The sequence below is a fragment of the Triturus cristatus genome, chromosome 11, assembly GCF_964204655.1.
Source record: "Triturus cristatus chromosome 11, aTriCri1.1, whole genome shotgun sequence".
Lineage (NCBI taxonomy): Eukaryota > Metazoa > Chordata > Amphibia > Caudata > Salamandridae > Triturus > Triturus cristatus.
The window spans coordinates 302,544,410-302,560,260 of NC_140594.1; the positions used below are offsets into that span (position 1 = coordinate 302,544,410).

The following is a 15,851-nucleotide window of genomic DNA, read 5'->3' on the forward strand; positions in this document are numbered from 1 at the left end:
GCAATGGCCTGATCAGAGAAGAAAAAAGCTAGAGCGCGCACTACAATTCAATACCATTCAATTCAGTACAATTAATGAGATAACTTTGTTCTAAAAACGTACCATGTGGTCAAAAGCCAGTCCAATATAAAAACAAGAAAAAAACGCTAACGGGTAAAAGTACTAAAACCAGGACAAAAAAAGCTAGAGATTCGGCGCATAGCACACACTGCTAACCTTTCAGCAACCGAGTCGGCGCAGCGGCCGGGTTTAAATGCTTTGGCCTGATCAGAGAAGAAAAAAGCTAGAGCGCGCACTAACAAGATGGCCGCTCTAGCTGTCTCTGTAGGAAAAATGGCCTCCACCCACCAACACTCAAGGTGGCAAGCAGGAAGACCCTCATCCAACTCCCGTAACCAGCCCAGAGAAGGCTGGCTGCAACAGTGAGTACCGCTAAAGTGCAGATAGGGCTATCATGTTCAAATTCAATACAATTCAATACCATTCAAATCAGTACAATTAATGAGATAACTTTGTTATAAAAACATACCCCAAATCCCCCTGTGGTCAAAAGCCAGTCCCAATATAAAAACAAGAAAAAACGCTGTTATAAAAACATACCCCAAATCCCCCAGTGGTCAAAAGCCAGTCCCAATATTAAAACAAGAAAACACGCTAACAAGTAAAAATACGAAAACCAGGATAGTAAAAGCTAGTGGTTCAGTGCATAGCACACGCTGCTAACCTTTTAAACAATAAAAGTACCCATAAAAGGTTCAAAAAGGCATTCAAAGAATGTTACTTGGAAATGCTCTTAGGAGTTAAGTACACATGGGACAAGAATATCATAATTTAAATAACATAAGGTGTAGAACCACCCAAAAAGGACTGGATGAAAAAACAAAGTCCTGTTAAGATGAGGAATGAACAAAGTAAAGCAATGGAGTATAATGAAAGAATTACCAGATGCGTACATAGATAAAGGAATAGAAACAGGCAAAGTATGTACATATCAGATGGAACGTGATGTACCGCAAAAAAATCTTTTAAAGACTAGCTGTTGACGTAGGGAAATAGCTTAAGTATATCCATGGGAATTATGATATGTTGTATTTAATGGCATTTTCACAAGGAATCTCACTGTTGAGAACTTGTATGTGTGTATCAAAAGTAAGACATCTTCCCTTCTTTTCCTTATTTCAGTAGGGCCATACCCTACCTTTATTTCAATTGTTTCCAGAATTAGCCATTTTATCTCTTCTGGTTTGTCCATTTTTTTCGTGTAATGTTTGACTAGTGGTGCATTGACTTTAGCTGTTCTAATCGCTGATCTGTGCACTGTCAAACGGGTGGCCAAAGGCTGTGCTGCTTCTCCCACATAGCCCAAGTGACTTGGGCACAGGAGGGGGAAAACAATGTTTTTGGTCTTACAGTTGGTAAACATCCTTAAATGTGCTGTATATGTATTCAGAGAGAAGGTATCCATCTCAATGGCACTGTCACATGCCTTACACATGCATTTGGATATCCTCTAGTGATGACTTTTTCTTTCATCACGACTGCTCTTGTATCATAGTTTTGCAAGTTAGTACAATTTCTTCTTAATCTAAAATTTGTGATTCTGTGACCAATTGGTCACATATTCAAAAAAAGGAGTCATTTAATCATGGATACATTTATGTACAAATAAAGCCATATAGATATTAGCTACATTGGGTGCACGGGAAGCCCCCATGCTGACTCCCTTTATTTGTTTGGATAGCTGTTCTCCAAACTCGAAGGTGTTGTCTTTCAGCACAATTTGAGGGCATTCTGTAATGAAAACACTGCGGGCATCCTGTTGATGTTTCACCTGAGCCACTGCGTTGATTGCCTCTTTTTAAAGAATGTACTGAGAAGAGCTTCAATGTCTAATGTGAAAAGGATGTCATAGGTGGGATTGAAGGTGAGGCCCTCAATCAAAGTAATGATATGCCTGGTATCTTTAATGTAAGATTTGATGCTTCCTGTGCACTCACTATAGCTAATATCTATGTGGCTTTATTTGAACATACATTTATTCATAATGAAATAGCTCCTTTTTTGAGTCTGTGACCAATTTGTCAAGATACATAAATGAAATGTTTTTCATCTGGGTGGGCACATAGGAAGATCTGAACAAACTTCTCCTATGGCTTCATCTATGCGATCTCAATATGAAATTCACAGCACATTGCAGCCTAACACAAGTGGAATTCCTGGACATACTGATCCGTCACAACAATGGCAGGTTGGAGGTAGATCTTTATGTGAAACCCACTGCAAGGAATACAAAATTGCATTTCAATACTTTCATCCAAGAAATCAGAAGCAGAGCATTCCCTATGGACAAGTTTTAAGATTTAGAAGAAATTATTCTAACTTGCAAGACTATGACACAAGAGCAGTCATGATGAAAATTAAAATTAATCACTAAATGATATCCCAGGAGACTATTGCGAGAAGCCTTTAAGAGAGCCAGGTTCTATGACAGGGACTATTTATGCTATACCCAAACATCACAAAGACAAAACTAGTATGTGTCATCAGGCATTCACAAAAAAGTAAGTCAAATTGTCAGTTCTAATTGGCACACACTAAACAGTGATGCACACCAGAATCTGAGGATTCCAAAACCCATGTTTGCACATAGACATAACAAAAATCTTAAAGACCATTTAGTGAGATCTCATCTAGAGAGATCAACACCATTTGCACAGAAAATTATTGATGGTACACCCATATTCGGAAACTACAAATGCAACCTATGTAAGATACGACAGTGACACTGAGATGGATACCTTCACTTTGAATAACTATACAGTGCATTTAAGGACGTTTACCAACTGTAAGACAAAAAATATTGTTTACCTCCTCCTGTGCCCCTGGCCACTTAGGCTATGTGGGTGAAACAGGACGGCCTTTGGCCACTAATTGACAGAGCACAGATCCACAATTAGAACAGCTAAAATGAACGCACCACTAGTCAAACATTACACAGAAAAAATGCACAAAACAGAAGAGATAAAATGGCTAACTCTGGAAAACAACTGAAATAAAGGTAGGGGTGAACCTAATGAAATAAGGAAAAGAAGGGAAGTATTTGGGATTTTTACTTTAGATACATACATACATACAAGGTCTCAACAGTGAGATTCCTTGGGAAAATGCCATTAAATACAACACACACATAAAGAACAGATGATGGACGGAATGCTCAACAATGCAAACATTTACTCCCAGTCAACCAATCTGAGTTTAATCCATTGTTTTTTTGCCCACCACAGCACCCAGTCTGGACTCAGCCACATGCAAATCAGTCTTGACCTTGCTCCTTAAGGGAACAGCCCAGCTCAAACTGCCAAGCCTGGTCCTCCCTGGACCGGAAATAAGCATCCTGGGACCAGTTTTGGGGTATCACCCATCATCAGCCAGGCTAGCTTGAATTCAGTGGCGCAGTGAGCACAGGACCCACATCTGGCTATACCTTTCCACTTACGGCGACAAATGCAAAAAGAACAGATGATGGACGGAATGCTGAACAATGCAACCTCAACCCCCATACCAAATGCAATCCTTATATTCTTCTTTCACAACACATTGCATCTTCTTGTGTCTTAGGTACGTGAAGCCTCATCTGACAGGTTCCCTAGATGTACCAATTTCAATAGTAATTTTATTTCTTGGGATTATTTTCCTTACATATAATCCTTTACCCTTTTAGTGCTCTCGCAGCTGTCTCCAAATTTGGAGGCATCGTCCTGTCAATATATACAGACCCACTGGTTTTGAGGATCCTTAAACATAGGATAAGTAAATATATGATTCACTGAATATCACCTACCATGATGGCATGTAGCTCTCGGAGCAATTTCATGGAGTGCGAGCACAATAAGGGTGTTGTCAAGCACTCTTTCGTTAGTATAGATTGTTCACGTGGAGAGCAGAAATAGTGAACTCTGTATCATTTTGTAGTGAGTCACAAGTTATGGCTTTTAACTCTAGGGCCACCATGCATTTAAAGTCACTATACAAATGGTGATAGTATACTACTTTGGGAGGTTCTGACCTGGTTTAGTGTTTTTAATTATATTTATTGTTACTTCTTCTGTTATTTTGCTCGGTAGAATGTAAAATATGATTGCAGGATACCTACAAGAAAAATGTTTGAAGGTGGCTTTCCTGAAGAAAATGGTGTATCGCGGAATCGTGTATAGACAAAGATGAAGGGTTAAGAACACAAGTCATATGGATAGAACATCCAAGAGCTATACATGAAATGAGTATCTACTGTAGATCAAGATACATAAAAAATCAATTGTGTAATCAAATGTTGATTGAACATGTAAAATCATTGTTGTTGGTATTCACAAAGTCTATCCTTATTTGTTAGGTGTCACAGTATTCTATTGAAGGATGAGGATGTGTTGTTGAATATCATGGTATCATAGATGGTATGACTGGTGTGAATGTTGTTTGGTTAGTATCTATTTTACCCTTTAGAATAATGTGTACTATTGATGTAGGAAACATTATTGTTACATATATTTATATAAGAACACCTTCATGAAATGTTCTACTGTTTAATGTTAATAGAAATTGGAATATAAAGAAGACCCACGTTCTCTGAGCCATTTTGCATAAATTAAAAAAAGAATAAATACGGTTGCCAGTGTTTTTTGTGCAATGTTATTGACTGACCCAGATGGAAAGGGGTCTGCACCTTCCGAAGAACTTGTTGGGAGTAGAAAGTGGTGAATGGGAGCTTCACGGACAGTGCTTGCAACTCACAGACACACTTAGCATCAGTCTTTGCAACAAGAAAACTCTTAATAGTTAAAAGACGTAAAGAACAACTGTGAATGGGCTCAAATTAAGCCCCCATTAAAAAAAAGTCAGAACCAAATTAACGTGAATCTGTGAATGTCAGACAGCCTCGCTTTCAAGGGGTGAATCTGGTGGTCTATTCAATAAACTATATACTGTGTCATCTACCGGAGAACACAGATTTGCTGGAGGAACAACGTACAGATAAGATCACATCCACTATGTCATCACACAGGTGAAATTAAGTGTCCTCGCTCAATTCCATACATGAAGCTGTAGGTTATGAAGACATGGGTGAAGAACTTGCCCTTTTGACTAGAAAAGGGCCTCCACCCTGAGGGGAAGATTAATAGGGGGACCCAGGGAGAGGTGTAGAAGGTCTGCATACCACACCCTTCTTGCCAATACGGGGCGACTAGAATGACTTCAGCCCTGTCCTGGTGGATCTTCCTCAGAACCAGAGGAAAGAAGGGTATGGGAGGAAACATGCCGCGGAGAGGAAAGTTACACTTCGACCGAAATGCATCCCCTGATGCGCCTTGCATCAGATCCTGAAGGGTAGAGACCTTTGGGAAATGCGAACTGGAATGACAGGCAAAGAGATCCTAGTGGGATACACCCCACAGAACAAAGATGCTCTTCACAAACTCTAGGTGGAGCCGCCACTGATGGTCAGAAAGATAATGCAGACACCAATTGTCTGCTCAGATGTTCAGCAAACCCACTAGATGATTCATCACCAGCCAGATTCTCAGGGCTTCTTAGCAGAGAGCCTGGAACACCACTCCCCCTCGTTTTTCGATATACCAAATCATGGTCGCATTATCTGTCAAGATTTGGACTGACTGCCCTTGGAAAGAAAGGAAAAATGCCTTCCGCACCAGGTGAATCCCCCTAAGTTCGAGTAGGTTTATGTGAAGACTCTTTGCTTCTGGAGACCAAAGGTCTCTGCTCTCTAATGTCTCGAGATAAGCACCCATTCCAGGATTGAGGCATCTGTCACCACCGCTGTCACCACTAGAGGGGGGTTGAAAGAGCATTCCTCTGGAAAGTTTCTCATCTACACCCCACAAGGCAAGTTGCGATGCAGTGTCCTCCAAAGCCACAATGAAGTCCATGAGTTCACCCCCATGTTGGAAGCGCTGTTTGCAAGGGCAACACTAGAAAGCCGCCACGTGCGAGCGGGCATGAGTGACCACGAAAATTCAAGAAGCCAGCACACCGAGCAGGCAACAGACACACAGGGCTAGAATTCAAGCCCCTTCCTGCAATTGTGGGAGCAGCACATGGATGTCACTACCCCTATAAATAGAAGGCACTGAGAGGGCTTCAGGTCAGATTTGGGCACAATGATTAACAAGTTTAAGTTGTGCAGGAGAGATGTGGACGACAGTAGGTGTGACAGCACCACCTCTGGAGTCCTGGATCCAGATAAGGGAAAAACCAGGATACCTCACCTCCTGCGATAGGCTATCACAACTACCATCTTCTTTCGAGAAGACTTGTGGTGCCGATATCAGAACAAAGGGTAGAACCGAAAACTTGTAGTGAGCCAAGCCCACTTCCTGTGGGACTTTAGAACAGTATATGAAAACATCCATCCTGTTAGTTGAGAGAGATCATCTAGTCTCTGAGATTAAGTGCCAACAGAACCTGCACTAGGGAATTGCAGAGAAAGAGGTTCAAGACTCAGAGGTCTAGGACCAGACAAAGACCACTGTCCTTCTGTGGAACAAGGAAGCATCAAGACCAATCATCTGCTCTGGCACCAACTCCACAGCTCATTTCTGAAGCAATTCAGCCACTTCTTCCTGTAGAAAGAGAAGACATTCCTGCAAAAGGTCTAACCTAGGGGAGGCTGCTTGAAGGGTAGGTTCTACCAGTTTTCCACAACGTGCAGGACCCACTGGTCTGAAATTATAGCTTTCCAGTCCTATGGACAAATGGAAACCTATTCTTCCACTGGTCATGAATAAACTGACAGAAGAGAACTGTTTCTCGTGTCTACGCAAGACCTAAAAAATGAACTGACATAACTGTGTAGGTGTGGCACTTAAATGTGGGTCTACACCATCACTTTCAGGGCAGTGTGAAGTCACTGCTCAGCCGTACAGAGCCAGGTACCAGTGCTTGGGGGAATTGCTGAGGAAAATCTCCGTCTGGCACTTGAGAATATTCCAAAGGTTAAGAATCTGCAGTTAAATGTATCCATCAGAAGTCTTAAATATTGAGTCATTTGGAAAAGCTGCAGCAGAGGATGAAAGATTGTTAGGAAGGAAATATGCTGACTGGTTTTCAAGTGGAATCAACTGATTACAGATAGGTACTAGTGCAGCCTGACAACTCCGAGGCTGTGCACATCTACATGTTTATAGATGTTATTTTTTTAGCATTGGCCAATAAACAGACATAGATCATTTAGAAAAAACATTTTTGCTTTGGAAACAAAGCTTAAGAAGCTCCCCAAGCCCTTACCTTCTGTAGTGTCTCCTCTGTGGTTGTGAAATTCAGGTTTTTGATGAACAATGTACAACCTGGAATACTCTCATCCTCCTCCTCTTCTTCATCCTCCTCCTCCTCCTCCTCTTTTTCCTTTGCAGTGACCTGTGCAGGAATATTTTCCGCTTCCATAATATTATCAGAATCTACAGAAAGAAGGATAAAGCTTTCTGCAATTTGACCACATGACATTCAGTTAAATATGAGCACTGAGGAGAATTACTGCCTCAAATCTGCTAATGGACGCATACAAAATAAGTTTGAAATGTTTTACAGAAAAGTAGCCCCAAATAAAATCAGGAATGGATGAAGAAGAAACATATAAACCAATAAGTCAGACCTTTCAGAAAATAAATTTAAGAGAGTATTGGTCTCCTTGTATGATAATCCAAATGGAATTAGCCGAGCAAATGTTGATCACATTCTAGCACTTTGAGCACAATTTTACTTCACACTACACTTTACATTTTTAATGTCTGGTTCAGTTCAATAGTCAGTTGAGACTTGCTAGCACCATTTAATAATGTGTATATTATTATTTTCCACTGTGGACAAACCAAGACAGCAGTAGTATCACAAATGGTTATGAAATTTGCATTACATTATAATAATGTCAAATTTCACCAATGATGAAATACTGTCTCCCTTTTAAACAGTTATGAAATCAATTTTTGTACTGAGAACTACATCTATTTACATACATTAAGAATGAAAGTGATCTGTGTTGAAGAATAACCTTCAAAAGACAGAAACAAAGTAATTAGATGTAATTGGAAAGATAGATTAATATACCAGAGTGAAAAGTTAAATGTATGCATCCACTTCTTCTCAACACAATTTCGCACCCAAACAATATAACATTAAACAATTATTTCTCATAATGCTGCACACTATTAACTCCTCAACCAGTCAGGCACCTTTCCCCTGTCCATCCCTTCAATCATGCACCCTTAAAAATGGCTTCTTCTTCTCCAGTTCTTCATCAGATACACTAGTCACCTGTTTAACACAAATGCACATGCTTCATTTCATTAGCATGGTTGCAGCTACATCTATTTCTCCTCCACTATCTTGCAAACTAAACAAAGTCCCACAGGAACAGTTTCCTTGAAGCCCACCCTCCATTCTAAACTAAAGACTGTACTCGAGTTCTATAATTCTTCAACGTCTTTTGCATTAGTGCTCAATGAAGTCTGTTACCCAAAACAATGCGCTTTTGTTACTATCCCTCACACTTCGCTTTATCCTAATTCTTCCCCACATTTCAGATGTCCATCTTCTTGTTCACTCTCTTACCAGTTGGCAAATTCGTTTTTTCTTCTTCTCCCACCTGAGCCACCTTCTTGGGAGATGCTGTAGAAAAGATTCCCATTGGAGCCCATTCCAAATACAATGGCACATGCTGAAACTGAAAGAGAATACAAAAATGAGGAAACCTGTGGTAGGGGTATGGTCGATGTACTTAGTACTTAGAGAAACTGAACCATTTAACTCTTCAATGGCACACACATATATTAGAAAGAATATGGGAAAGAAGCCAAAAAGGCAGATATTACTCACAATAATAAACTTGCCACACATATTCCCAAGTAACACCTTCTTCTGAAAGTTTTGGACTTACATTTTGATAAACAAACCTGGCTCGAACATCATGAGGTCCAAACATATCCTAAACAGAGCCCTGTAACTAGATTGTGTCCCCATACATCCCCGTAGGAGGGTGAGCAATGACAGTAGATGAACCTTTGTTAATCAGAGGAAGTTGACTAACATACCAGATTTATTGCATTGAGCAACTTGCTCATATGCTTACATCCAGCTCACCTCCTTCTCTTACAATTAATGGGGAACTCCCAAATATTAGGAACTCTAGGTCGATAGCTGCTGAGATGGCCAGTATAAATGAAACTATTAGTTTCAAACCCTGTTTACAGAATGCAGCAGTAATTGCCAACGTGGCTGAGTTGTTAATCAGGAGATGTTACAGATTTCCACAAGGAGTATTTCCAATATAGTTCACAGTTAATATATTCCCAATCGGTCCACAACATAACCAAGAACACATCTGTAAATCATCTTTAAACATTAAACACAAAGGGAAATATTTGCAATCAGTTTTAAGAAAACCAATTCTTAACAGATGGTACACAGAGAATTAGTTACTGCTCATTTAAGTCCATCAATTCTGTTACATCCACATTACCCTACATAAGCCCTAGCCCCTCAATTATGTTTCAGCCTACATGAGAGAAAATATATTTATGAAACTTTGGAGGGTGCAGGTTGTTTACCAAAGAAAGAAGATATCCATGATGGAGAGCAAACCTACCTGAAGGAAAGATTTCCTTTTACATCGTGGCATATTCATTATGTGATAACCATTAGGAACAAATAAAAGTCAGTAGTCGCTCACAAATGTGGATAAAGCGATTTCGGGAGGCAGGGGGAGACCATCCGGCGGTTTATGTATTTGGGTGGGTTCACACTAGGGCTGCACGGCCAAATCCCTGGACTCTGGATATAGTGATATTTTATGTGTAGTACTCACCTTTTCTACCAAGTTGGAACTGGCCCTTGTTAACATCTACTCTTGTCCTGTGAGTGTGACTATGGAATCCATGACTTTTGACCATCTCAATTATTTTATGCCAGTTGTCCCCCCAAATACTTGGTTGATAATGGGGGTGATTTTAACTGTCAATATGAGCCCCTCCCAGATATGGGTGATGCAATTCCCACTGAAGAAGATGTACAGTGGTTAATTCCTGAACCCCAAATTACACCAATTAAGACCTGGTCTCCGCTGGCAATACAGATCAATGCATTCACACTGGCGCACTCCTCACGAGCGTGCAATGGTCGCACACCCTCGGATACCCCAGGGAAACTAACATTCAATAGAACTGGCCAAGCTTCTCTTTTGGATTACATCCTAGTGGAGACTAGGCTGTGGTCCAGAGTCCGTGACTTCACTGTCCTCCCACGACATGACAGCGATCGCAATGCTTTATCATTAGTATTGGAGTTACCAAATTTGGGAACTCTTGTGCCCACTAGTATCGCTGTAGAAAGTGGCCTAACCCTTTCAAACAACAGGAGGAGAGTTAAGTGGGGGGGCAATCCTGCTATCACCAGAAACTCTGTCTGCATTGTATGCAGCAGTCATTGCAGTGTTAGTAGAACTGGGTGAAGTGGTAGTCGCGGTGGATAACACCGCTTCTATCGAAAAGGTTGCAGACTTACATGCAGGTTGGATCTAGGAATTAGACCGATTGAGGAGGAGCTGGGCCTCAGACCCTTAACTTTTTGGCGCAGATTGTGGGTGACACCGGAACTGGCAGCGTACAGACCAGAACTAAAAGATATTTAGCCTTCTGGGAGTAGTAAAAATCCCCTGGTTTGCACATATAAAGGAGGAATGCACTAAGATGGGAAAACCAACATTGTGGAGCAACCCTGAGGAAGCATGTGCTGCAACCCCACCTTCTGAAGTGATAAAAGCTTACCATTCGAGCAAGCTTGCCGCTGTACAGGGACGTCCCTCTGTAGGTCAACTGACTGCCCAATTTTTATAGCTAAAAGATGATTACAGAATGGAATCTTTTTTAGATGACATCCAGCCATTTTTGGTGAGAAAACTGTATGTCCAGTTTAGAATGGGCATTTTGCCGCCCCGTGTATTCACCCGCAAATGGACACATTCTTCTCTTAAAGAATGCCCAGCTTGCAATTGGGAGGAAGAGACGGAGCTTCATATCTTTTTCTTTTGTCCGGGTTATACATTAATAAGGAAGCGCTGGCTTGTCCAATTGTGCAGGAACTTGGGGTTTGTTCACTGTGCTGAGGCATTTAGAGTTTTGAAGTCTGACACCCGTAAGCCCATTGTCTTTGCCGTATCACGATTTCTGACTTCAATGTGGCGTAGGCGCATGACTTTTGTAAAATCGTTACTTTAGTTACAGCAGCACATCGTTGCAGTTCTTTGGGGTTTTAACCTATATTTTAATTTTTTTAAACTGTTTGAACCTTAAAATGCATTTGGTTTTACTTTTTATATGCGTGTATACAGTTTGTATTCTAAAGTTATGACTCTGATTGCTGTTTGAACTAACTCCTCGGTATGACCCGCATTGAAACTATTCGCTCAGTTGTGTATTTTATACTCATTGTCCTTTGCACCGTATTTATCTTGCATATGCACTTTATTGAGCCGCCGGATATGGAACTATGTCAGTGCCTAATTATAGATCAGGATGACATCTTATTGGATTACCTTTTTTTCTATTTCCTTGTATTGCATTTACTGTTTTTATTGTATGCTTTTATGGTCGTATCGACCGAAATAAAGGTTTCTGACTGGACTGGATACAGAAATAAAATGTAAATTAATGAAACAGGTCAATTTTGAAACCAACTCTTCTATAGTATTTAAAGAATGTGTGAACGGATATCTGTAGCAGCATATCAAATCTCCAGAGTTGATCTGCCTCCTAACACCAATGATGTTGTGCCATTTCACTGGAAAAGTGAGCGCTAGGTCTACATAGAATTTGACAATTTGAACTTGGATAACAAATTAATGCAAGAATAAATCAGTATTTTCTATCTAGACATAGGGGATCCTGTTTTTTGAATCACACCTAATACAAAGAGCTTTGCAGATGTTGTGGTCAATGGTGGCTGACAGAAATGGAGAATCAAACACCACTACAATCAGCCAGCCTCCACAAAGTGGAGCACAAGTACCTTGGTTCTAAAGCAGGAAGAAAAACTGCTTGAAAGGAGTCAAGTAGTTTCTTTTTTGGCAAACTCCCTGCAGTTGGCTATAGATAAGCTTTTGTAACAATTTGCCCAGAAAAAGTAACAAAGACACTGGATGAAAATTACCTGAGCTGTCAAATTTCTTAAGCAGAGGTTTAACCATAACTGATTTTCCAATTGTGGGGCATGTTTGAGAGTTTTGTTAAAATATTAGACAAGTTAATTATAATAAATGAATCAAGTTGTTTCATGATTCTGACTGGACACGGATGTCCTTGAGATAATTGACCTAAGATGGGACTCTGACTGGTTCCAACATTTCCAGCAATACATAGAAGCTTTACAAATTAGATCAATATTGCAGTTCTGGGTCTATGGCATATTTTTTCTATCTAATGTGTGAGCAATTTTGTATGATTTTAACACAGAAGAAACTAAAAAGAGTTGTCAAGCAGGCTAAACAAAACAGATTGCACGGATTTAGGGTACTCACACTCAGAAATAATATGAAAAACTTACTCTGGTAGGTTAGTCTTCTGCCTAATTTATTTAGAAAAGTATGTTGTATTTCCTGTGTGAATCTGTTTTTTTTACCCAATTGCTAAAGTCACATAAGCGTTTCTTTGGTCTCCTTCACTTCCTCGCGTCTTAACAAACCTCAAACTTTAATGTCCTGAGCTCAGAGGAAAACTGAAAGTTGTTTTTTCAATGGAAAGTCTTCCAAGAGAATAATGCACCTGAAGTTAGACATGATTTATCAGCAGGCGTGTCATGGGTTCAAAGTTTTTTTTCTCACAACTTTTTGTTAGGCATCAGGGTTTGCAAGCAAGCATTACATTCCACATTTAGTTTTTATCATGTTTATACATCGGATAATTGTTTTAGTACGGTGACATAATTAACTCGAAATCATTCGCTAAAATATACATATTCTAAAAGACAATGACGAATCTTATACTTACAAACGAACATCCGTCCAATCAATTGTCAACATTACATTTTTAAAGAAACTTTTGGTCCCTCCTTTCTAATTCCCTCCCACATTAGTTCCCTCCCCAAAACTATTCCTTTAACGTGGCCGCTATGAACTAATCCGTCCTGTTGCATAATGTTTCCAACCGGGGCAAGAGTCCTGAGAAGGGAGTTGAAAGAGGGGGAGAGGAGGAGAAAGAGAGCGGAAGGGGAATAGGCACACATATGCGCTCTGTGGTATAGTTAGGAATCAAGCACTTCATGTAGAGTCATGTGGTGTATCCCAACCATCTTCGGCCTCCCCGCCCGTCTCAGATCTAAACTGTTCTATCAGATGAGCCCAGTCCAAAGAGATCGTCTTTCTCCGCAGTCCTCTGTATTTCTTACACTGTAGCGCCTCCATTTCAGCGGTAGCCCATTTAAGTAGCTCCTCACTCCATCTACCCTTGCACGGAGCCCGACATAGGGTCCACGACCCCACCCCACCCTGTTTGTTGCAGAACCACATGGCGGTGGTCTTGTCCGTGAACACCTGCACTACTCTCCCATTGACAGAAGGAAGGAATGCCTTCAGAGCAAGACGGATCGCCCGAAGCTTCAGATGGTTGATGTAGAGCTCGGACTCCGCCGGAGACCAGAGCCTCTCTCCGCCTCTCCCATATGGCCGCTCCACCCCAGAAGTGATGCATCCGTCACTACTGTGAACTCTGTTTGAGGAAGGGAGAGGGATATGCCGTTGCCTCAATCCTGGCTCGTTAGCCACCACTCTAATTGGTGTGCAGTGCCCTCTGAGATCTGGATGCAATCGGGAAGATTCCCCTGATGTTGTGCCCACTAGAACTTCAGGTTCCACTGCAGAGTCCGCATATGGCAACTGGCATAGTCCACCAGCAGGATGCAGGAGGTCATGAGGCCCAGTAGCCTCAGGGTCATTTTGGCCAAAACCCGGGATAGAGGCTAAAAGATCGGAATCATAGCTCGAATATCCTGGACTCGCTATTCGGGAGGATAAGTCCGAAACTGCTGTGTCCAGAACCGCTCTGATCAAAAGGAGCTTCTGAGAGGGAATCAGGTGTGACTTCAGCACGTTGATGGTGAACCCCAGTGAATGCAGGAGGTCGCCATAGACTGGAGGTGGGAGACGACAGCCTGAGGACGGGAACCCCTGATCTGCGCAGATGAGCTGTGACCACAGCCATCACTTTCGTGAACACCGAGGGGTGCTGGTAAGGCCAAAGGGGAGCACGGTAAACTGAAAGTGCTCGGGCCCACCATGAACCGTAGGTAACGCTGATGGGCTGGCAGGACGGGGATGTGAAAATAAGCGTCCTGCAAGTCCAGCACTACCATCCAGTCTCAAGGGCAGACAGGACCTGAGCCAGTGTCAACATTTTTTACTTCTCCTTCCAGAGGAAGTGGTTGACGTTCCTGAGATCCAAGATAGGACACAGGCCCTTGTCCTTCTTGGGCACCAGAAAGTAGTGGGAATAACAACCACAACCTACTTCTGGGACAGGAACTCACTCGATGGCTCCCTTGGCCAAGAGAGCCGTAACTTCCTGTTGGAGAAGGGCCAAGTGATCCTCCTACATGCGATGGAATTGAGGTGGCATGGATGGAGGGGTAGTCTTGAAAGGGAGGGAGTAGCCCCTTCAGACTATCTGCAAAACCCAACATGATGCTGAGCCAGTGGGGGAGGTGATGGCGAATCCGGACGCCCACTGGCGAATGGTTGCCCTGAAAGGTCAGACTAGGAGGGCTTGGAGGCTGCTGCAGAGGGGGTGCTGGTGGACTGGCCCGCCCGCTGGCCCCCATACCCACAACAGAGGGGCCCACGTCCCCAGCTGCGCAGAGGCTGGACAGCTTGCGCTGGTCTGCGGCTCTGGGCGGAACGTGGTGGGGCAACCCTTCTGTAGCCACAAAAGGGGCGAAAAGCAGGCTGCGCAGGGCGTGAGGTGGAAGCGAGATCCTAGGATCTGGCCATAGCCCTGGAGTACTTAAAGCACTCGAGCGCGTTGTCTGCCTTGTCGCCAAATCAGCGACAGCAATCAAAGGGCATGTCCAAAAGTGTTGCTTGTACATCACCCGAAAAGCCAGTGGACCTCAGCCAGGTGTAGCGTCTCAGGGCTACGGACGTTGAAATCATCCTGCCTAGTGAGTCGGCGGTGTCCAGCACACATCTTATCGTGAACTTCGCCATGGCTCTCCCTTCAGCAACTGCACGGAAGAGCACAGCCCGGGTCTCCTCTAAGTACTGTGGCAGCACCTGCGAGACCAAGTGCCACACCGAGTGGGAGTAACGGCCAACGAGACATGCGGTGTTCGCCGACTGCAGTCCTAAGCCGGAGGAAGAAAACATCTTCTTCCCAAGGTGGTCCAGCTTTTTAGATTCCCTACCAGGTGGTGCAGTAGGGAATGCGCCCTTGGAAGTCGAGGCTTGGACCACCAAGCTCTCTGGGGTGGGATGTTAGGAGAGGAAAATGGGGTCGCCTGGGGCCGGGCTGTGGCGTGCAATCATCCTGTCCACAGGAGCCCCTGTGTTGGACTTGGATAGGGAACACCAGTGGAGAACAGTGGTACAAAAGTACCGGTTGGCGCTGGTCCAGAAGTCAGTCGACTCCGGTCCGGGTCCGTGTCCACATCGAAGGGTAGCCAGGGTCAACGTCGGCTGAGGACACAACCGGCGTCGGAGGTGTCGCCACTGGATTCAGCGCCGGAGGAGGTGTCAAGAGGTCGACCGGCGCAGATCCGGATCCAGGCCTGGATCCCTGGGCGCCCTGCGGCGCCAAAGCCGA

General features: G+C 42.9%; 1 protein-coding gene across 1 annotated transcript in view; it reads right to left on the bottom strand.

Moving 5' to 3' along the window:
- The window catches only part of RBM19 (RNA binding motif protein 19), a 420,351-nt gene that overhangs the window by 275,606 nt on the left and 128,894 nt on the right, over positions 1 to 15,851 (bottom strand). The window contains exons 16-17 of the mRNA XM_085635231.1: positions 8,620 to 8,731; positions 7,300 to 7,469 (exon numbers count right to left, since the gene is read on the bottom strand). Coding sequence (XP_085491357.1) covers positions 7,300 to 7,469; positions 8,620 to 8,731 — 282 coding nt within the window. The remainder of the gene's footprint in view (positions 1 to 7,299; positions 7,470 to 8,619; positions 8,732 to 15,851) is intronic.